General features: G+C 42.7%; 1 protein-coding gene across 2 annotated transcripts; it reads right to left on the reverse strand.

Moving 5' to 3' along the window:
- Positions 1–12561: 12561 nt before the first annotated feature.
- On the reverse strand, positions 12562–22538 carry cop1 (COP1 E3 ubiquitin ligase). 2 transcript variants are annotated; one of them, XM_021589508.3, is made up of 20 exons: positions 21762–22538; positions 21401–21460; positions 21142–21239; positions 20842–20906; positions 20389–20508; positions 19932–20000; positions 19757–19816; positions 19456–19547; positions 19214–19274; positions 18832–18946; positions 18386–18521; positions 17222–17365; positions 16893–17001; positions 16423–16504; positions 16161–16277; positions 15899–16016; positions 15595–15719; positions 15151–15311; positions 14332–14376; positions 12562–13482 (listed from the first exon to the last, which is right to left on the reverse strand). In XM_021589508.3, the coding sequence occupies exons 1-20, from the start codon at positions 22103–22105 to the stop codon at positions 13465–13467; spliced, it is 2139 nt and encodes a 712-aa protein (XP_021445183.2). In that variant the 5' UTR covers positions 22106–22538; the 3' UTR covers positions 12562–13464. The 2 variants fall into 2 exon arrangements, with proteins under 2 accessions (XP_021445183.2, XP_021445184.2); XM_021589509.3 differs by having other exon boundaries at positions 16423–16501; positions 21762–22488.
- Between the last annotated feature and the right edge of the window lie 1626 nt (positions 22539–24164).

Here is a 24164-nt window from a genome sequence, read left to right on the forward strand (position 1 = left end):
TGAAGGATTTTGTCAATCCTACAGGATTCCTGCAGGACACCTGCACAATTCCTTCACAAACGGTTGAATTGTTACAGGATTCTTGTAGGAGCTAGCAACAGCAGCAGACAAACACACATGGTTGCCATGGCAACAGTGCAATAGCAGCAGGCGCAGCAGAGCCCACATTTTGAAACACCATGTTCCCCTCCCCTCAGCACTGAGTCCATTTTCTCCCCCCCCCCCCCAGAGGCCAAAAATGACACAACGAGGAATGCTTTTAAACATAAACTACTAAAGCAGACCTCTACAAAAATGGGGATGTGAGTAATCTCATCCTTCTCACTGATCAGCCAAGTGCATGGCGCTCAGCAGTCTGCTCTCACTACCATCCATAAAGAAGAGGGAATCTGTAATGGGTGGAAGCTGAACGTAAGAGGCAGACAACCCAGACAGCACCATGATAAAAATCAACCTCTACAAGACTGGGACTGTCATGGTGCCAGGCAAGCTTAGGCTTTCTGGAGATTAAGGAGAGAGCAGCGAGAGAGGACACCACCAGTGACACCCCCTCGCTCGCACAAGAGAGACTCAACCAGCACAACCTTCACCCCCACTCTCTTCACCCAAAATGGCACATCCAGCACCTCTCTTCCCACCATAGTGGAGGACACTCCCCAAGAGGAGAGAGACCGCCTCGGTGCAGAGCAGGCTCAGGCCCTCCTCACCACCATGGCTGCCATGAGAGACGAGTTCACTAAACTGGAAGAGATCCTGCTCACGTGGGGGTGAGCAAACAGAAACCAGACACCCACACCTTAGAGGAGCTACTAACCAAGGTGCGGATAGAGCAAGACAGCAGCCTTACAGCACAGCTGAAAGAGGTCCAGCAAGAGATAGATGGACTCAAGAGAGAGCTGGCTGATCGAACAAAGGAGGTGATCGATCTACAAAAAGAGAAAGAGCAGCAATAATGAGCTGACCACATTAAAAGAAGAGCTGCAGGAGAGAAATAAAACAGAGGGCAGACTGCAGGAGAGAAAGAGAACAGAGGGCAAACTGCAGGAGAGAAAGAGAACAGAGGGCAAACTGCAGGAGAGAAAGAGAACAGAGGGCAGACTGCAGGAGAGAAAGAGAACAGAGGGCAGACTGCAGGAGAGAAGGAGAATAGAGGGCAGACTGCAGGAGAGAAAGAGAACAGAGGGCAGTCTGTGGGAGAGAAAGAGAACAGAGGGCAGACTGCAGGAGAGAACATAGAACAGAGGGCAAACTGCAGGAGAGAAAGAGAACAGAGGGCAGATTGCAGGAGAGAAAGAGAACAGAGGGCAGACTGCGGGAGAGAAAGAGAACAGAGGGCAAACTGCAGGAGAGAAAGAGAACAGAGGGCAGACTGCAGGAGAGAAAGAGAACAGAGGGCAAACTGCAGGAGAGAAAGAGAACAGAGGGCAAACTGCAGGAGAGAAAGAGAACAGAGGGCAGACTGCAGGAGAGAAAGAGAACAGAGGGCAGACTGCAGGAGAGAAGGAGAATAGAGGGCAGACTGCAGGAGAGAAAGAGAACAGAGGACAGACTGCAGGAGAGAAGGAGAACAGACGGCAGGCTGCAGGAGAGAACAGAGGGCAGGCTGCAGGAGAGAAGGAGAACAGAGGGCAGACTGCAGGAGAGGGCAGGCTGCAGGAGAGAAGGAGAACAGAGGGCAGACTGCAGGAGAGAACAGAGGGCAGACTGCAGGAGAGAAGGAGAATAGAGGGCAGACTGCAGGAGAGAAAGAGAACAGAGGGCAGATTGCAGGAGAGAAAGAGAACAGAGGGCAGACTGCGGGAGAGAAAGAGAACAGAGGGCAAACTGCAGGAGAGAAAGAGAACAGAGGGCAGACTGCAGGAGAGAAAGAGAACAGAGGGCAAACTGCAGGAGAGAAAGAGAACAGAGGGCAAACTGCAGGAGAGAAAGAGAACAGAGGGTAGACTGCAGGAGAGAAAGAGAACAGAGGGCAGACTGCAAGAGAGAAGGAGAATAGAGGGCAGACTGCAGGAGAGAAAGAGAACAGAGGGCAGACTGCAGGAGAGAAGGAGAATAGACGGCAGACTGCAGGAGAGAACAGAGGGCAGGCTGCAGGAGAGAAGGAGAACAGAGGGCAGACTGCAGGAGAGGGCAGGCTGCAGGAGAGAAGGAGAACAGAGGGCAGTCTGTGGGAGAGAAAGAGAACAGAGGGCAGACTGCAGGAGAGAACATAGAACAGAGGGCAAACTGCAAGAGAGAAAGAGAACAGAGGGCAGATTGCAGGAGAGAAAGAGAACAGAGGGCAGACTGCGGGAGAGAAAGAGAACAGAGGGCAAACTGCAGGAGAGAAAGAGAACAGAGGGCAGACTGCAGGAGAGAAAGAGAACAGAGGGCAAACTGCAGGAGAGAACGAGAACAGAGGGCAAACTGCAGGAGAGAAAGAGAACAGAGGGCAGACTGCAGGAGAGAAAGAGAACAGAGGGCAGACTGCAGGAGAGAAGGAGAATAGAGGGCAGACTGCAGGAGAGAAAGAGAACAGAGGGCAGACTGCAGGAGAGAAGGAGAATAGACGGCAGACTGCAGGAGAGAACAGAGGGCAGGCTGCAGGAGAGAAGGAGAACAGAGGGCAGACTGCAGGAGAGGGCAGGCTGCAGGAGAGAAGGAGAACAGAGGGCAGACTGCAGGAGAGAACAGAGGGCAGACTGCAGGAGAGAAGGAGAATAGAGGGCAGACTGCAGGAGAGAAAGAGAACAGAGGGCAGACTGCGGGAGAGAAAGAGAACAGAGGGCAAACTGCAGGAGAGAAAGAGAACAGAGGGCAGACTGCAGGAGAGAAAGAGAACAGAGGGCAGACTGCAGGAGAGAAGGAGAATAGAGGGCAGACTGCAGGAGAGAAGGAGAACAGAGGGCAGACTGCAGGAGAGAAGGAGAACAGAGGGCAGACTGCAGGAGAGAACAGAGGGCAGGCTGCATGAGAGAAGGAGAACAGGGGGGTACAGCATCACTCTGTGACCTGCACTCACACAGCAGAGGAGCCTATCCCATCCAACCAGGCCTCCCCAGCCCTGCCTGCTGTCTGCTGCACGCCCCGAATAAAAACGACTTCCTCTGTTCCACATACGTTCCCCCCATAGAGTCACTTCAACGAGAGGGAGTTTCTCCATTCCAGAGGAGGAGATTAGTCACTTTCAAGCCCAAGGCAACATACTGGTCTGTGGAGACCTGAATGCTAGAAAAGCAGACAAACCAGACACTATTAACAGTCATGGGATAAACACCTGCCGGAAAGCAACAACCTTTCCCTCCCCATATACCACCCCAGAAACAACTATGACAAAGTGAGAAAAAAAAATGGAGGACAGCTCCTGCATCTCTGTCGAACGCTGGGTCTGTACATAGAGTCTCTTAGAGCCTTCACAGTCAGCCCATCCCGACCTCTCTCAGACCAAAGTAAAATCACAGTGTTTCTGATAAGAGCAGAACCCAACCATGAAGCATCACGGCCCAATAAATTACAAGCTACTAAAAAGGTCTATAGATGGAGTGCAAACAGTACAGAAATCTACCAAAAAGCAATTAGTTGCCAAAAACTATAATCACTACTGGACAACTTTTTATCCTTAACATTCTCCTTCAGCAATAAAGGTGTAAATGGCCGTTTGGAACATAAACTCAATTTTTTTTTATTATCCTCCTGGGCTAATCTAAAGAAATACAAGAGCAAACCTTAAATAATAGATCATGTAAAATTGTTTGATAAGATTGCACACATCCAACAATGTTATTGAGAAGTATATCTAATAAAAAGCACAGAGATTCCAGACAACAAATATAGACCCATTCATTATGGAGGAACACTGAAGCAATACAAACACACCCTAATAACAAAAAAAGAACAGCACATTAGAAATCAGCTGGATGGAATTGAGAAATCCATAGAATCAAACCACTTCTGGGAGAATTTGAATAAATTAAACAAGCCACATCATGAGGAATTGGCTATCCAAAATAGTTATAAAGCAATATAACAAAGAGTACAGAACAAAAAGATATACAAGACAAATTATAAATCCCTGAATCAGCATTCAAAGACTACCGCAACACTGTGTATACCCCAATTTCAGAACAAGGTTTATTGGAAACTTTATGCACTCTACAACACAAAAAAGCCTGTGGTGCTGATGGTATTTTAAATGAAATTATCAAATATACAGACCACAAATTCAGCTATACTCAAACTCTTCAACATTATCCTCACTGCAGGTATTTTCCCCGATATTTGGAACCAAGGATTGATCACACCAATATATAAAAAATGTGCGTTAACCAGACTACTTAATTTCCTTAATGAACACAATGTCCTGAGAAGAAGCCAGATTGGATTTTTACCAAATTACCACAACAGACCACATTTATACCCTCCACACTCTAATGGACAAACAAGTCAACCAAAACAAAGGCAAAATCTACTCATGTTTTGTAGACTTCAAGAAAGCACTTAATTCAAAAGGTATTTTTTATAAACTAATATAAAGCGGTATTGGAGGGAAAACATGTGATGTTTTTAAATCAATGTACACTAAAAACAAATGTGTGGTTAAAATTGGCAACAAGCTAACAGACTTCTTCTCTCAGGGATGTGGAGTGAAACGGGGCTACTCAATTAGTCCAACACTATTTAACATCTACATTAATGAATTGGCAAAAACATTAGAAGCTCGATCATCTGCACAGCTTCTGTCAGACTTGGGCTCTGACAGTTAACCTAAAGAAACTAATATAATTATATTCCAAAAGAGGTTTGGAGAGCTGGATCACAAATATAACTTCTATTTGTACATAGTTATATCGGAACACACCAAAAACTAGACGTATCTAAATATCAGCAACACAGGTAGCTGTCGCATGGCTGTGAATGAGCTGAGAGACAAAGCAAGAAGGGCATTCTATGCCATTAAAAGGAACATTAAAATCGAAATTCCAAATAAAATCTGGCTCAAAATGTTCCATTCAGTTTTTGAACCAATTGCTCTATATGGTATTGAAGTATGGGGTCCACGCTCAAATAATGAATTTATCAAATGGGACAAGCATCCAATGGAAATACTGCATGCAGAGTTTTGCAGACGTGTTGCAAGTGCAAAGAAAAACTCCAAATAACGCATGTAGAGCAGAATTGGATCAATACCCCCTCCTTATTCAAACTGAAAACAACCATCTAAAAACAAGCAACCCCGAAACATTTAATCACAGCCTTACAATGTCGAGAGATAAAACAAGAAAAGAGTCCAATCCCATAGAGCTCAGGAGAGCACTCAGAAAACCTGGCCCAACCAAAAAAAAAAAAAAAGAAAGTAAATATGACTTATTGCAAAGACACCACAAAAAATCTAAGTAAACTTCAATGCTATTTGGCTCTAAACAGACAGTAGTACATGGTGGCTGATTATCTGACCACTGTGACGGATAAAAAACTGAGGTAGGTACAGACTCAGTGATGGCATAGCAGTCAATCCAAGATGGCATAGCAGTCAGGCGTTTTTGTCTTCGTCTTATCATGTCCCGTGTATACATCTTTTTAATACTTTTTTCTTCGCATATATTTTTTTTCATATTTTTCTTAACTTCAACATACTCTATTGCAATCTGTCTCACCCAATGTGGTATGGATCTGCTGTTTTCTTTACTTTAGAACCGGAACCCCCAACAGAAGCTAACCAGTTAACTAGCTACTAGCTAGTAGTCAGCTAGCCACTTCTAGCGGTCATCAGCTAACCTTTAGTCCGGACAACTCCTGCCAGTCTGCACAGCGCGATTCAACCCAGAGCATATCGGACTTCTTCTTCTCCATATCTCCGGAATACTACCACAAGCTCTGAACCTTTTCACCTAGATCATCGCTGCTATCCGAGTGGCTACTCCTGGCTAACGTCTCTGTCCCGAAGCAAGCACCAATTACCCTGGAGCTAGCCTATGATAGGCCCATTTCCCGGCTCGCTGAATCAAATCAAATTAAATTTATTTATATAGCCCTTCTTACATCAGCTGATATATCACAGTGCTGTACAGAAACCCAGCCTAAAACCCCAAACAGCAAGCAATGCAGGTGTAGAAGCACAGTGGCTAGGAAAAACTCCCTAGAATGGCCAAAACGTAGGAAGAAACCTAGAGAGGAACCAGGCTATGAGGGGTAGCCAGTCCTCTTCTGGCTGTGCCGGGTGGAGATTATAACAGAACATGGCTAAGATGTTCAAATGTTCATAAATGACCAGCATGGTCAAATAATAATAATCACAGTAGTTGTCGAGGGTGCAACAAGTCAGCACCTCAGGAGTAAATGTCAGTTGGCTTTTCATAGCCAATCATTGAGAGTATCTCTACTGCTCCTGCTGTCTCTAGAGAGTTGAAAACAGCAGGTCTGGGACACGTAGCACGTCTGGTGAACAGGTCAGGGTTCCATAGCCGCAGGCGGAACAGTTGAAACTGGAGCAGCAGCACGGCCAGGTGGACTGGGGACAGCAAGGAATCATCATGCCAGGTAGTCCTGAGTCATGGACCCCTTTTACTGCCGATACAGAGCCCCACCGATTCATCACGACTGAACTACCTAAGTATTCCGCCCAAGGTTTTTTTTCAACAGGCTCCTCCATCGTGACGTCCCCTGAATCTCCATCTGCTAGCCTGCTAGCCGCTGCCCGCTAGCTGTCTAGGGCATATCGAGCTGTTAGCTGAAGAGGTCCATCAGCCAATTTCTTGGGCTACTATTGGCCTTGGCCAATTGGCCTTGACCCTTTTACTACACAGAGCCCTGCTGATCCATCACGACTGGTCTGCCGACGTAACCGCACGAGGGGGCTACAACAGACTTCTTCCGTCGCGAAGTCCCTCTGAGGCCCTTCTGCTAGCCTGCTATCCCCAGCCCGCTAGCTGTCTGAATTGCAGTGTCTCCAGCCCACCTAGCTACTCACTGGACCCTATGATCACTCAGCTACGCATGCCTCTCCCTAATGTCAATATGCCTTGTCCATTGATATTTTGGTTAGTGATTATTTTCTTTTTTCACTGTAGAACCCTGCTCAATATTCCTCAGCTAACCCTTTTGTTCCACCTCCCACACAAGCGGTGACCTCACCTGGTTTAAATAGTGTCTCTAGAGACAATACTTCTCTCATCATCACTCAATGCCTAGGTTTACCGCCACTATATTCACATCCTACCATGCCTTTGTCTGTACATTATGCCTTGAATCTATTCTACCGCGCCCAGAAACCTGCTCCTTTTACTCTCTGTTCCGAACGTACTAGACAACCAGTTCTTAAAGCCTTTAGCCGTACCCTTACCCTACTCCTCCTCTGTTCCTCTGGTGATGTAGAGGTTAATCCAGGCCCTGCAGTGCCTAGCTCCACTCCCATTCCCCAGGCAATCTCATTTGTTAACTTATGTAACATATGTAAAAGCCTTGGTTTCATGCATGTTAACATTAGAAGCCTCCTCTCTAAGTTTGTTTTATTCACTGCATTAGCACACTCTGCCAACCCGGATGTCCTAGCAGTGTCTGAATCCTGGTTTAGGAAGGCCACCAAAAATCCTGAAATGACCAATCGTAACTACATTTTCCGACAAGATATAACTGCCAAAGGAGAGATAGCCTGCAGAGTTCTGTTTTACTATCCAGGTCTGTGCCCAAACAATTCTCTCACCGTTGAGACAAGTCTCACAAGTCTCTCACCGTTGCCGCTTGCTATCGACCACCTTCTGCCCCCAGCTGTGCCCTAGACACCATATGTGAATTGATTGCCCCCCATCTATCTTCAGAGCTCGTACTGTTAGGTGACCTAAACTGGGACATGCTTAACACCCTGGCCATCCTACAATCTAAGCGTGATGCCCTCAATCTCACACAAAGTATCAATGAACCTACCAGGTACAACCCCAAATCCGTAAACACGGGCACCCTCATAGATATTATCCTAACCAACCTGCCCTCCAAATACACCTCTGCTGTCTTCAACCAGGATCTCAACGATCACTGCCTCATTGCCTGCGTCCGTAATGGGACTGCGGTCAAACGACCACCCTTCACCGTCAAACGCTCCCTAAAACACTTCAGTGAGCAGGCCATTCTAATCGACCTGGCCCGGGTATCCTGGAAGGATATTGACCTCATTCCATCAGTAGTGCATGCCTGGTTATTCTTTAAATGTGCTTTCCTCACCATCTTAAATAAGCATGCCCCATTCAAAAAAAATTGAACTAGGAACAGATATAGCCCTTGGTTCACTCCACACCTGACTGCCCTTGACCAGCACAAAAACATCCTGTGGCGTTCTGCATTAGCATCGAATAGTCCCCGCGATATGCAACTTTTCAGAAAAGTTAGGAACCTATACACAGGCAATTAGGAAAGCAAAGGATATTTTTTTCAAACAGAAAATTGCACCCTGTAGGACAAACTCCCAAAAGTTCTGGGACACTGTAAAGTCCATGGAGAATAAGTGCACCTCCTCCCAGCTGCCCACTGCACTGAGGCTAGGAAACACTGTTACCATCGATAAATCCACTATAATTGAGAATTTCAATAAGCATTTTTCTACGGCTGGCATGCTTTCCACCTAGCTACCCCTACCCCGGGCAACAGCCCTGCACCCCCCACAGCAACTTGCCCAAGCCTCCCCCATTTCTCCTTCACCCAAATCCAGATAGCTGATTTTCTGAAAGAGCTGCAAAATCTGAACCCCTACAAATCTGCCGGGCTAGACAATCTGGACCCTCTCTTTCTAAAAATTATCTGCCGAAATTGTTGCAACCCCTATTACTAGCCTGTTCAACCTCTCTTTCGTATAGTCTGAGCTCCCCAAAGATTGGAAAGCTGCCGCGGCCATCCCCCTCTTCAAAGGGGGAGACACTGTAGACCCAAACTGCTACAGACCTATATCTATCCTACCCTGCCTTTCTAAGGTCTTCGAAAGCCAATTTAACAAACAGATTACCGGCCAATCCCAATCCCACCGTACCTTCTCCGCTATGCAATCTGGTATCCGAGCTGGTCATGGGTGCACCTCAACCACGGTCCAGGTCCTAAATGATATCATATCCGCCATCGATAATAGACAATATTGTGCAGCTGTATTCAACGACCTGGCCAAGGCTTTTGACTCTGTCAATCATCACATTCTTATCAGCAGACTCAACAGCCTTGGTGCCTCACATTACTGCCTCGCCTGGTTCATCAACTACTTCTCAGACAGAGTTCAGTGGGTCAAATCAGAGGACCTCTGGCAGTCTCTATGATGGTGCCACATGGTTCAATTCTCAGGCTGATTCTTTTCTCTGTATACATCAATGATGTCTCTCTTGCTGCTGGTGATTCTCTGATCCACCTCTATGCAGATGACACCATTCTGTATACTTCTGGTCCTTCTTTGGACACTGTGTTAACTAGCTTCAATGCCATACAACTCTCCTTCAGTGGACTCCAACTGCTCTTAAATGCAAGTAAAGCTAAATGCATTCAACCGATCGCTGCCCGCACCTGCCCAACTGTCCAGCATCACTACTCTGGACGGTTCTTACTAAGAACATGTGGACAACTACATATACCTAGGTGTCTGGTTAGACTGTAAACTCTCCTTCCAGAATCACATTAAGCATATCCAATCCAAAATTAAATCTAGAATCGGCTTCCTATTTCGCAACAAAGCATCCTTCACTCATGCTGCTTAACATACCCTCTTAAACTGACTATCCTGCCGATCCTCGACTTCGGCGATGTCATTTACGAAATAGCCTCAAACATGCTACTCAGAAAATTGGATGCAGTCTATCACAGTGCCATCAGTTTTGTCACCAAAGCCCCGTATACTACCCATCACTGCGACCTGTATGCTCTCGTTGGCTGGCCCTCGCTTCATATTCGTCGCCAAACCCACTGGCTCCAGGTCATCTATAAGTCTTTCCTAGGGAAAGCCCTGCCTTATCTCAGCTCACTGGTCACCATAGCAGCACCCACCTGTAGCACACGCTCCAGCAGGTATATATCACTAGTCACCCCCAAAACCCAATTCCGGCAGGGTAGCCTAGTGGTTAGAGTGTTGGACTAGTAACTGGAAGGTTGCAAGTTCAAACCCCCGAGGTGACAAGGTACAAATCTGTTGTTCTGCCCCTGAACAGGCAGTTAGCCCACTGTTCCTAGGCCGTCATTGAAAATAAGAATTTGTTTTTAACTGACTTGCCTAGTTAAATAAAGGTGAAATAAAATAAAAAATAAAGAAAATAAAAAATAAAGTGAGCACAGCCTGACCATAGAGACCGGTCGTCACAGGCAAACCTGGTTACCCAGAGAGGGCAGGCAGTGCTCACTCTGCCCCCGGGGAGACGTAGAAACATAGCTGCATCTCCTATTACACTGGGACAAATAATCAGACCTAAGAGAATCTTTCTTTCTCAAAATTATTATTCAGTACAAAGAATTTTCAACTAAAAGATTAAGAACATTTTTAATATTTATTGGATGAAAAGCCAAAATATGCCTCCTGACACAACCTGAGGGACAACTAGTGAAATGTACAATGTAAAGTCAATAATATTTGCCATTTTGTTCTGGCTTTCATACCATGCCATGTGGCCTACTACTATTGATTACATGTATTATTATTATTGATATACTATTATTATTGATGCCTTATTGATGTTGGTCCCATCATTGTTCCTATACAATGCATTACCAAAAGTATGTGGACACCTACTCGTCAAACATGTCATTCCAAAATCATGGGCATTAATATGTAGTTGGTCCCCCCTTTGCTGCTATAACAGTCTCCAATCATCTGGGAAGGCTTTCCACTAGATGCTGGAGCATTGCTGCAGGAACTTGCTTCCATTCAGCCACAAAAGCATTAGTGAGGTCGGGCACTGATGTTGGGTGATTAGGCCTTCAGCATTGTCATGCTGAAACAGGAAAGGGCCTTCCCCAAACTTTTGCCACAATTTTGGAGCAACAGTATCGTCTAGAATGTCTTTGTATGCTGCAGCTTTAAAATTATCCTTCACTGAAACTAAGGGGCCTACCCCGAACCATGAAAAACAGCCCCAGACCATTATTCCTCATCCACCAAACTTCACAGTTGGCACTATGCATTCGGGTAGGTAGCGTTCCCCTGGCATCCTCCAAACCCAGATTCCTCTGTCAGACTGGCAGATGGTGAGGCATGATTAATTACTCCAGGTAACGCGTTTCCACTGCTCCAGAGTCCAATGTCGGCGAACTTTCCACCACTCCAGCCGACGCTTGGCATTGCGCATGGTGATCTTATGCTTGTGTGCGGCTGCTTGGCAATGGAAGCCCAATTCATGAAGCTCCAGACGAACAGTTCTTGTGCTGACATTGCTTTCAGAGGCAGTTTGGAACTCGTGTAGTGAGTGTTGCAACCGAGGACAGACAATTTTTACTCACTACACGCTTCCGCACTCGGCAGTCCCGTTATGTGAGCTTGTGTGGTTTACCTCTTCACGGCTGAGCCATTGTTGCTCCTAGATGTTTCCACTTCACAATAACAGCACTTGTATTTGACCGGGGCATCTCTAGCAAGGCAGAAATTTAAACAAATGACTTGTTGGAAAGGTGGCATCCTATGACGGTGCCACATTGAAAGTCACCACACTCTTCAGTAAAGCCATTCTACTGCCAATGTTTGTCTAAGAAGATTGCGCTCAATTTTATACACCTGAGCAACAGGTGTGGCTGAAATAGCTGAATCCACTCATTTGAAGGGGTGTCCACATACTTTTGAGTGTATGTGTACTTTGACAATGTAAGTAGTTTATGTCAACAAAGTCTGCTGAATTGAGAAAGAGATGAGAGAGAGATGCCTCATGGTGTGATTGACAGCTGGGTCCTATTTTCTCCCCCTAAGATGGAATATAATGATGTTCTCAGGCTGTGACTCCGAGGGATGCTGTAAGCTCACCCACAGAGAGGCAGTGCTACATGAAGGACTCCTGAGGAGCATCTTCGGGCACACGGTCCACTTTAAAGGATTGCAGTAAGTCCACTCTATAGGGTTGCAGTAAGAGAGGAGGGTGGCTGTTACCATGGTGCTGCATGGGGAGAAAATTGAGCTAAAGGAGCTGTGCTGGAGTGGAATGGTGGAAAAATCGAAAAATATCTGAAAAAAGGGATAGTCATGTGTTACATAAGTTAATCACCTTCTGATAACTGACAGTTGCTGACTCTTATACCAGCAAAAGAAAGAAGCTGCTCACTCAGTTAATAATTGAAGTTACAAGCCATGGGAATTGAGGGGTATAACTAAACTAGTACAAATAATGAATTAGAGTCAAAGTAGGATGAAAAAGAAAATGAAATTATTTTCTGTATATAATAATTATACAGGAACTCAAGAGGTGACAATGAAAACAGCCCTGCAAATAACTGTTAACTTGATTGTTCAAGGAAGCGGTCCCGTACAAATTGGGAAGATAAAGTAATCAAGACAAGATGCAACTGTGAAAGTCAGGGAACATTAGACTTTCAGTCTTACGTTCCTCCTTTTTAAACAAAGAATAACTCAATGCAAAGACAAAGTTCTCTGCAAATAATTTATTTAGGTATACAAATACAGAACATCTCTTGGTTGTTTCTCAGAAAATAGGTACATCTTGGCATTCTAGCAAATCCACTTGATCTCATGTGTTGGACGTGTTCTGGTTGCAACATGTATCATGATTTAATACAAAATGAAAGTATTTTGGAGACAGGATTTGTATTATCAAATACATGTTCACTGACAAAATAAAAATATACTGTAACATGAGTGAAATGTTTGAGTCATTAGTCAATCTTCCGTTGCATTTTCAAACTCAAAATTCTTGACTCTAAGCCATGCCACTGAAAGCTTGATTGCAGAATGGAAACAAGTCCAGTTAAAAGATGTTGCCATTGCTTGAAACAAACAGTCTAAACATAGGGGTAAACCAAAGACTATTGAAAAGGATGACAGATGTATACATTGGGTTGAAAATGCATTCATACAATGAGTCATTTTGCATTTTATTTTTGTTTTGTCTTGTGCTTTGGCCTTCTTGCAGGATGTACCTCTTATGAAATACACTTAACAAGTTTATTAAAAAGAACATTTCCATTCAATTTCAAATCATGTTAAGAGATGTTCTATTTGTCATTAACTTTATTCAAAGAGGCTTTCAAAAGATTAATCTTCTACTTTTGTGCAGAAAAGCCCTCAATCTCATTCTGAATTACATACATCCACAATCCTAGTGTATGATGTACACAAAGTATTTTCCAAAGTATTCTTGCTCATTAAAATCAAAGGACTTTGGTTTTATTCATTCTCCCAATCTGGTCAGCTCCTCAGATCTAGAATTGCAAAGTTTCTATTCGACCAAGAAACTATACGCTCCAATCTCCACTGGCCATGAAAGAAATGGAGCCGTAATTTCCAGAGGCTTTGATGAGATCTGATGGACCTTAAACAAGCTCAAGTACCTACAGAGAAAGAAAAATACAGGTGAGCAGAAAGAATAAACCATGTAGCCTACATTTTTCCTAGGCTGAAAAACCTGATACTTCACGCAGCCACTCCAAAAAAAATCCAATGACCAACTTAATGACGTCCTCCAGTGATTTTTTACAATTTACTTGTGAAAAGTGATAACCCAAGTACACATACAGTAAAGTACACACACTAAAGAGCAAAGCAAAACAGTGTTTTTTTAGACAAACTTCAAGTAGGGCATTCATGTGTTGGTTTGATGGGAAGTTGTGATGTCAAAGAGGAGCATTAGAGTACAAAAAAGGAAATAGATTTTGTTATTCTGTATTAGGCAGTGTCATCTCTAAACCCCCCCCCCCAGATATGTTTATTGTGGATCGACACTGATCTCAAAAACGACCTCTCTAGAATCCATATGACAGAAATCCGTAGTAGTGACGGAGAACTTTAACCCCTGAATTCCCAAACCAGAGAAAGACAATGCTAAATACATTAGCAGAGTCCAGGGCTCGGTTTCCCAAAAGCATCTTAAGGCTAAGAACCTTGGCAGGAGCATCGTTAAATATCCGAGATGGTCCATCTCTTTGTTATCTATCTCTCTGTGACTGCCAATAACTTCAGAACCAAGTTAACAAATGTTGCCAATGTCTTTGCAATTTATACAAACAAGCAATGTATTATAAAATGATAATTCAAATGAAAAATGTTAATGCAGTCACCGTTCTCTCTGCATGGTGTTTTGGGAAACTCATGTTATATCTTCAGCTGTCTTCAACACTCGTAAGCTTAAGTTCATCACTATTGGGAAACTGGGCCGAGTAAAATACAATCACAAAACAAACCTTGATTGTTCCTTGACTGTTTGCAGCAATCAGCACATTGGACTCCTACAAGAGAGGACACAAACCATGCAACGGTTAAATTAGTACTCATGGTTGATTTGACACCATTATTATTCAATTTCTTGATTATGCTTTTACTAAAATGACAAATGTGGCCTTAAAGAGTCTGTATAAATGTATCCATAACATTCAAATGATATCATCTGGTATTAACTTCTCATTTGGTGGATTTAAAAACATTTTTTTTAGCTGAAATTCCATGCAAAGAGAAAGGAACTATGTTGCTACCTCACTCGCCAAACAAGGTCCATGAATTAAGGAGCAAACTGAAGTGGAAATTCAGCTACTGTTGGAGAGGTCGTTATTAAAATGCTTCATTATTGTTGAAACCAACGCGTTTCAACCCATAGCCTTCATCAGGGTTTTTCCAAAAGGTGGTTAACTTGGTATTTCAACCCTGTGTTTTTCTATTTACCAACCATGGATATTGTAGGCGGGTTGATGCGTGTGGGATTATGAACATTATCTTAGACCAAACTGTTTGTGTTTTGAGCCATTCTTGTGTGGCAGTTACTTGTCCTTGTGTGAGAGAGTAATAACATGCTCCACTGGACAGTGGTGTCCTTCTGCCTGGAGGAACGCCCTAGTTTCTTATAGACCCTAGACTGGGACCATTATTAAGGTCACAAGAGAGGCATTTGTTGTCAGAAAATATTTCGTTTGCAGCCATTTCGAGAGGCGTAACCATAACACAGACATATAAAGAGGATATCAGACATGAATCCCCACTGATCTGACTGACACAGTTCTCACACTCACCCCGTCAGGCATAGCTCTCCAGCATACGGCACTGACAAACTCGTTGGTGTCATCCTCTTTCTTGTCTTTATCCAACACACTCTTCACAGTGTCAAACTTGAATGTCAGCAGTGTCTTGGACAGCCCCTTGTAGTAGAGATAAAGTGAGTTGTTCTCACTTCCTGCAGAGAGAAGAATGATTGAACTCCAAAATCTGGCAGTTTATCAGATCATTTAGTACCATATCATATCAAAGTACTCACTACATTTGAAAGCACCCAAAATGCATTCTTAAACTGAACACATCCACAACTGGTCAATCAATAGACTGTCCCCAAACACATTAAATCTGAAGCCATATACGAATGTCAATCTGATTGTGTCAATCTGAGTAAAAGCATTTTCACATCCACTGAAGGACTTTTCCAGCACCACACAGCATGCTGCCAATGAGGTCCCACTTACCACACGCAACATAGTCCCCATTGGAGGCAAGGCCAACAAAGTTCTTCTCATTGATGTGGCCCTTGAATGAGCGCAAGCAGTGGGGCTTGTTTACATTCCACAGCTTTAGCTGGCTGTCTGTTGAGCTGTGTGATACAGAAGAGTAACTATGTCAGCAGAACATGCAATACGACTACCAAATATGGTAGTAATTATCATATCAGGGATCTAATAGGAAAATGCTGTGACATTTTGGGGAACATTTACAATATGGTCAAATGTAAAGTGTGACATCTCTGATCGTAATTTGATTGAGTTGACTTACGCAGATACAATTTCCTCTCCGTTGACAAACTTAGCATAGGACACAGCTTTCCTGTGGCCTTTGAACACCATGATGGGCTGTTTAGTGTTGCGGAGGTCGTAGTAGTGGACACAGTGGTCTGGGAGAAAAACACAAAATTACAGTAGTAAAATCTTCAAAGCATTTTTTTACGAAGTGCAATGCATGTTTCAACTCATCCTTCACCCAAATCAAGACCTTGGAAGAGGTTTGGAAGAAGAAGTAGCATCACAGATCAACCTACCCGCACATCCAAAAGCAAGGTGATACCTCGATGTCGGACTGAACTTTACACAGCACACATTTGCTTTGGCCTCAATGCTGGCGACTGAATTGTCAAGGTTGGTAGACCATAACTTCACTGAAAGAAACAAAAACCAGGTGCAATCCTAGATCAATAACAAAACACCAGAGATGTTGAGACTAGCAATATGTTCCCTTTAAACCCAGCAGGCATCTTGTTTATTAGGAAGTGCAAACAAACAACTGCATCGCTTCAACATTACCTTTCGCATCATCAGAACCAGAGGCTAGAAGCTTGGGATCCATGAGGTTGAAATCGACACTCCAACATCTTTTCTCATGCTCCTGGAGGAACATCACAGGTGTGAAACAAACATAACTGACTTTTATAACGGAATAGATTTCCTTCTATAGAGCAGTGTAAATTCCACCACAGCTAAAATCTCACTAGCCCAAGAATACTGGGGTACATACTTTAGCAAAGGTTTACTTTGAAGACAGATTGGATGAAATATGTATTTCATACAGTACATCTGCAAAAGTGTCTGTTTCCATTTAGTAACGGATTGAGTGTAGTGTCCAAAGAAAATCAAACAAAGGTAAAAGCTTCTGGGTATAGTAGGAGGCCTTAGCAGCAACAATCTCCACAGCTGTGGTTTGTTTGTTCCATTGTATTAGAGTAGTTGTATTTGAAAGGGGGAAACCTCTGGGAATGAGCGAGCCAGGTGCATACCTGATAGACCTTTGACCTTTGGCCAGTGAAACCATCCCACAGGATGACTGTTCCCTCGTAGTCGCTGCTAGCCAACAGATTCTTGTGGTAGCTGCTCCAGCTGATACAGCTGAAATACAAAACACATGGGGATGTAAGAGCCGAGACCTGTTCTTCCATGTTTCTATGAGGATTAATGAATATCCTAGATCCATAAAATCTAGAACAACATTTTAAACAATACCCAGAATAGGGAACCCACTAAGGTAATGAACATTGTTTAAGTGTGTCATTTCTATTGTAATACAGAGATGGTAATTCTCAACATTAAAGACAGGTTGAAAGGTCACCTGATTTTGGAGTTGCACGTCATTTCATTGACAGGGTAATGAATGTCCACAGCATCCTGGATCACTGTTCCATACTCAAACACCTTGATTTTCTTGGTGACGCCAGCGATGGCAAAGTAATCACAGTCACGATCAAATTCAATGCTGCAGAGACAAGAGCGCAAAACAACCTCAACAGCCAATAAGAAGTTGCATCAAACAAGTAACAATGGTGAATTCAGTTGCGTGCAATTATGCATTATTTCATAAGAAGCATGGTAGCATCTTAAATGGCCCCCTATTCCCTATAGAGTGCACTACTTTTGACCAGCACTATATAGGGAATGAGGCGCCAACTGTGAACCACACTAAGTCTCCCATCAGATTGCATTAGTACTTTTCCATAGAGATAGATAAGAGAAAGCTAGCAACAGACACCGTGGGGCCTTCGGCTACACTCTGGTAGCAAATGGAAGATGTATTGTGATACAAGAGCGCTCTCTGTAGGTCAAATTGGATACTAACCATTAGGATGGTGCTAAATCTAACAAAAAAATAAACGCAACATGCAACAATTTCAAAGATTTTACTGAGTTACAGTTCATAGAAATAAATCAGTCCATTTAAATAAATTCATTAGGTCCTAATCTATGGATCTCCCATTTGGGAGCCAGGCCCACCCAATCAGAATGAGTTTTTCCCCACAGAAGGGGTTTATTACAGATAGAAATACTCCTTTGCACTCCCCCTCCTCAGACAATCCCGCAGGAGAAGAAGCCGGATATGGCGGTCCTGGGCTGGCGTGGTTACACGTGGCCTGCGGTTGTACCGACAAATTCTCTAAAACGACGTTGGAGGCAGCTTATGGTAGATAAATTAACATTTAAATCTCTGGCATCAGCTCTGGTGGACATTCCTGCAGTCAGCATACCAACTGCACGCTCCCTCAAAACTTGATGGATTATCTTGGCAAAGATGATATGATCACCAACAGGGATGTAAACATATGTGTGCGTAACATTTGAGAAATAAGCTTTTATGTGCGTAAAAAAATCCCAGATATTTTCCTTTGTTTGTTCATGAAACATGGGACCAACACTTTACATGTTGCATTTATATTTTTGTTCAGTATAATTAGCTAAGCCATCAAATGCTTTGTGTTTGACATTTGAGGGTTGACATTACCTAGAGACAATACTGGAGCCGTTGTAGAGATCACTAGCATAAGACAGGGTCGCCAACGGCCGCACAGAGTTGTACCGTGTGAACTTTGAGAGACACTCCATGAAATCATCCAGTTGATTTAGGTTCCTGCTGTCATCTAAAACAAGACATGACAAACAATAAATATCTAACCCTGAACACCATTAGAAAGTAAACCATGTTTTAGTTGTTTATTATCATATTCGTCATTATGTCTTGCGAGCTCCATGCAAGTTAGCCAGAGGGCAGGAGCCTCAAGCCTAAAATAGATTCTGCAAGATAATGCAGCTCAGTCAGCTAAAAGTTCAACCTAGAGGGTTGTTGTTACGGTCATTTGTGGAAGATGCCATCACTCTTTTGGAATACAAGGACATTACTTTACCCAGAGAAGCCTTTTAAGTAAAAGTCGACGTAAACCTAGAGGGTACCTGTTAATCGGGTCATCCGGTTAGAGAAGTAGCATTGCTCCAGATCTTCAAAGTGCGCTGTGAGCCTCTTTCTACGTGAAGCCAGAGTACTGTTGTACCACGTTTGCCTCTTACCCTTTGGTAAAATAGAAAAGACAGACAGACACTAAACACATGCATCTGCAAAATGTGAACCTGAACCACCAACATCAATGATTCACAATGGCTGTGTCTCGATTCTCCAACCTTCTCCCAAAGTGTAAACTCACACACTTTCTTGCATGGATTAAACAACACACCACCCAATGCTTACACCAATCCTATGCTTTTAAATCCATGACTAGAAAAGTGGAGAACAGGGATGCAACCTATGGCTCAGAAAACTAAAGTGGGTCAGACTTACCTGGGAAGTTCCACCAAAACCTGGTGGTTGACTCGGATACTCTGTCGAATCCATAAGACTACTGTAAAGGCAAGAATTGGTTCGTTACCGTAAATATATATCAGTGTCTCCTGTAAAAGCTCAACCTTTTCACAACGTTTAAAGGAAATTCATACAAAGATCCCAAATGTATATTCTGAGTCAGATAATTACTTTGGTCCTTTCACAAGACCAACTAAAGAACAGGACATATTTTATTTTACCTAGGTGCAGGTGAGGGAGCCTCGAAATTGGGCACAGTGCTGTCCAAGTTACGATCCATGTCACTCATTGGTGAGTACAGTCCACTCATTTCCTAGAAAATGCACAATGTATTTAGTTTAAAAAAGAAAACTCCTCAACAGACTTTACCTGCATTTCTGAACATTCTGGGGTGGTTTTTCAGGGACAGAGTTTTTGTCCAGGACTAGGCTTAATCTGTGTCAGGGAAACCAGACCTCTGACTTCTAATCCATTTCAGGAGGACAGAAATGTTAGGATAGCTAGCTATGTATATTATTTTACCTCAACACGCTTGATATCCTCCTCCAAAAAGTTTAGCTCCTTCTGCAACTGCTCCAGTTGCTGAATGGTAAGACACAATGTCACTCAATAACTAATGGTTATTTCCTAACATAGATTACTACTGTAAGTAAATATTGAAACATGAGATGAGATCCAAAAAAGATATGGGGCACACCTCTCTTTTATTTCTTCTTGCTTCTTTGAGGAATTCCATTAAGATCTGACGTTGAGCAGCTTGTGATTCCTATGGGAATAAACATACAGAGTTAATGGTCAATCAAGGTATGACTACAAAGTCACTTAATAGGATTAATTAAATTTAATGTTATGAATAAACAAAAGAAAGTGTATTTGATCTGCAGTTTTTTTTTTGGGGGGGGGGGGGGGTTCAAGTTTCAACTTTATTTGTCCCAGCGCATGAGAAAAAATACCTTGCTGCTGGTCGCTGCATGAGCATGCACACCTGGGTTCGATAAGGGGTTATGTTATGGTTAATGTGGTATAGTTTCAGCGAGGTTATGGTAAAGGTTAGGGAAAGGCATAAAAGTTAACATTGGGTGAGTGTCCCGCTGTCCGCCCACCATTCATTTTCTGCTGGTTAAATATATAGTGCTTAAACAAAATATGCATACCGCTTCCAGCTGTTTCTTTTTCTGTACAAGGAGTTCCAGCATCAAGTTGACATTAGCAAGATCTAGGTTTTCTTGGTCTGTGCCCAGGACGTCTTGAAACACTTGCCATCTTGACCCATTCTAAAAACAGGAGAAATATACAATTAGGCAGGTACTTTTGGGATATTGGGTTAACTGTTGGGTTCCTTCACTATTAGACCTCATACACACCAACAACAATTGCTAGGGTAAAGTTAATGGCAGTTTCCTGGACAGACTAAGCAGAATCATGGACTATGAAGCTTTTTCAATGAAGAGTCTCCATTGAGCTTGCTTTTAAATTGAAGACCAGGCTAAATCTGTGTCTGAGAAACTGGCCCATAATGTTGTCTGCATTTTGTAGTAACTTTTGACCCAGGTCTGGTTTCTTGTGCAAGTGTGTGTGTAGGAAACCTGATCAGCTGAAGCACTTACCGGATGGTCCATCTTCAGACGTTTTTCATCTGATCTCTGTTTTTGTTTGAGAATGAGTTCATTGACTGTAACAAATCAAAACAAGAGTTAGAATTACTACTGAGGAGGAGTGATGTATTGGAAAAGTTCAAAGATTACTTTTGACCAGGGCCCATACAAAAATAGTGCACCAAATATGGAATAGTTTGCCATTTGGGACAAAGCCGGTGACAAGACTGTTGGGAAGCTAGCTACACCACAGCCACCAACATATGTAGGACATTGTTTTCAAACCTAATCTATATCAACAGACAAACCTACCAAGAAAGTTTGGATAGAGCTGATCCACGTTGTCAATGATGTAGTTACATTTTGGGCACCTATTGCTGTCCTCCAAACTCTGGCGAATGCACTTGTAGCTGAACACAGAAATAAAATGGGAAAACCAGCATTGGGAAAAATTATTGATGCATTGGTGGAGGTTACCAAAGGAACTAGTTAATATTGATGAATGGTACTAAAAGCTATAGAAATTAAATGGGTGTACTGTAGCCTTGCCAATGTCATCAAGTTTGCTTACCAGAAACTGTGTCCACATTTTGTCATGTGTGCCTCCTCAATCATTTCAAAACAGATCGGGCTGAAAAGAAAAATGCAATGCAACATAATTTGGTTAATTAGAAAAATTAACCTTACTTTGCTTTGACAGTGTTCTACTATTGAAGTGAGAATAAATAAGTGCGAATAACCAATGAGTCTGGTTTAATGATATGCATTTCTGAGCTTTTGTTGCTACCGGGCTAGCTAGCTGCCAAACGGACATTGTAAACAAGAATGGACTCAAATTGAGCTAGCGAGCGACATATAATTAGCAACCCAGTCAGCAAGCTAATTAGCTAAACAAGTTCGCAAAGTAGCTAGCATTTTGCAGGAAAACTCACCACACAAAATCGTTGCTTTTATCTTCGTAGGAATTCAAGAGACCATTGTAGAGAGGTGCTTGGTGGAGAGGACGTTTTCTGCTGGTGCCAGAAGAGGATGAACTGGGTCTGCTAAGTGTGGCTAAGCTTATTGGAGACTGGACAGCCGCTGCAGGTACGAGCAACCCATCGCCAGTTGTAGCCAGAGTCCGTGAGGGCACAACATTTGAAGAATTGTTCACATTCGTACTGACGTTACCGCCTACGCTGGTAGCACCGTTAGCATTGGTAGTGCCACCGGTACTGCTGCTACTTGTCCCAGGCCCCGTTCCACCGCCAGTTTGCTGTTGACGGTTGCTTGACATAATTCAAGCCTGATGCCCAACTCTTCCAAGGCCAAAGACTTGTCTTGTTGTAGTTCACCGCATCCGGGCTCAGCTATTTAGTTAGTTAGCTTGCTAGCTAGCTAATGTTAGCTTACCAGCTAATGTGCTAGTGAGCTAAGATAAAATAACAATGTACGAATACACACAGGCTCGCTGTTAGCTAACTTCTTTAGATTCAATTGTAAGCTTTTGTCAACAAGTCGACCATAACAAAGTTACAAGAATTATACAATCTTCACCGCTGTCTGTCTACGTTCAGGGAATTAGAAACCATCTCCTGGATCTCCTCGGTTACTCAGATGTCTGACACAAAACGAACCCACATTCCTGGCAAAGATTCATTACTGCCCCCTACTACGCAGGAGTAGTGCGTTAAAGCTGCGAAGGTGAACCCTGCCTGCATTGAATGAATGCACCCACACCAATAAAATAGGAGATGCAACAAAATGTATAAAATCATTTATATCAGGTTTTGTACTTACATCTAGGACAGTATTGTGTTTTTGTGAAGTATGTAATTGACTTTTTATTATTTGGTATACATACAGTACCAGTCAAAAGTTTGGACATACCTACTCATTCAAGGGTTTTTCTTTATTTGTACTATTTTCTACATTGTAGAATAATTGTGAATACAATGTAGTAACTAAAAAAGTGTTAAACAAATCCAAATATATTTTAGATTCTTTAAAGTAGCCCCCCTTTGCCTTGAACTCTGTGAAGCATTTATTTGGACTGCAATTTCTGAGGCTGGTAACTAATGAACTTATCCTCTGCAGCAGAGGTAACTGGGTCTTCCTTTCCTGTGGCGGTCCTCAAGAGAGCCAGTTTCATTATAGTGCTTGATGTTTTTTGCGACTGCACTTGAAGAAACTTTCAAAGTTCTTGAAATGAATCGCATTGACTGACCTTCATGTCTTAAAGTAGGGATGGACTGTCGTTTCTCTTTGCTTATTTGAGCTGTTTTTGCCATAATATGGACTTGGTCTTTTATCAAATAGAGCAATCTTCTGTATACCACCCCTACCTTGTTACAACACAACTGATTGGCTCAAACACATTCAGAAGGGAAAAAAATCCATAAATTAACTTTTAACAAGGCACACCTGTTAATTGAAATGCATTACAGGTCATGAAGCTGGTTGAGAGAATGCCAAGAGTGTGCAAAGCTTTCATCAAGGCAAATGAAGAACCTCAAATATAAAATGTATTTTGATTTGTTTAACAATGTTCTGGTTACTACATGATTCCACATGTGTTATTTAATAGTGTTGATGACTTCACTATTATTCTACAACGTAGAAATTAGCAAAAATAAAGAAAAACCCTTGAATGAGTAGGTGTGTCCAAACTTTTGACTGGTACTGTATATACTTTTCACAAAATTCAGTCTGTAAAAATCTGCAAAGGTTAGATATTGACAGTGCCTAGAGAAAGCATTCACACCCCTTTACTTTTTCCAATTTTTTTGTGTTAAAGACTACATTTTAAATGGATTCAATTGAGATTTTGTGTCACTGGCCTATACAAAATACCCCATAATGTAAAAGTGGAATTATGTTTATAGACATGTTGACAAATTCATAAAAAATGAAAAGCTTAAATGTCTTGAGTCAATAAGTATTCAACCCATTTGTTATGGCAAGCCTAAATAAGTTCAGGAGTAAAAATGTGCTTAAAAAGTCACAGAATAAATTGCATGGACTCACTCTGCGTGCAATAATAGTGTTTAACATGGTTACAGGTAGCCTATTGGTTAAGAGTGTTGGGTCTGTAACCGAAAGGTGGAAAATCAGTCAATGTGCCGTTGAGCAAGGCACTTAACCCTAATTGCTCATGTAAGTTGTTCTGGATGAGAGTGTCTGCTAAATTACTAAAATGTCAAATGTAAAAGTATGTTTGAATGACTTCCTCATCTCTGTACCCCAAACATATAATTAATTACCTGTAAGGTCCCTCAGTCAAGTAATGAATTTCAAACACAGATTCAATCACAAAGGCCGGAGAAGTTTTCCAATGCCTCGCAAAGAAGGGCACA

Source organism: Oncorhynchus mykiss, chromosome 28 (assembly GCF_057628025.1).
Source record: "Oncorhynchus mykiss isolate SJ-2025 chromosome 28, ASM5762802v1, whole genome shotgun sequence".
Classification (NCBI taxonomy): domain Eukaryota; kingdom Metazoa; phylum Chordata; class Actinopteri; order Salmoniformes; family Salmonidae; genus Oncorhynchus; species Oncorhynchus mykiss.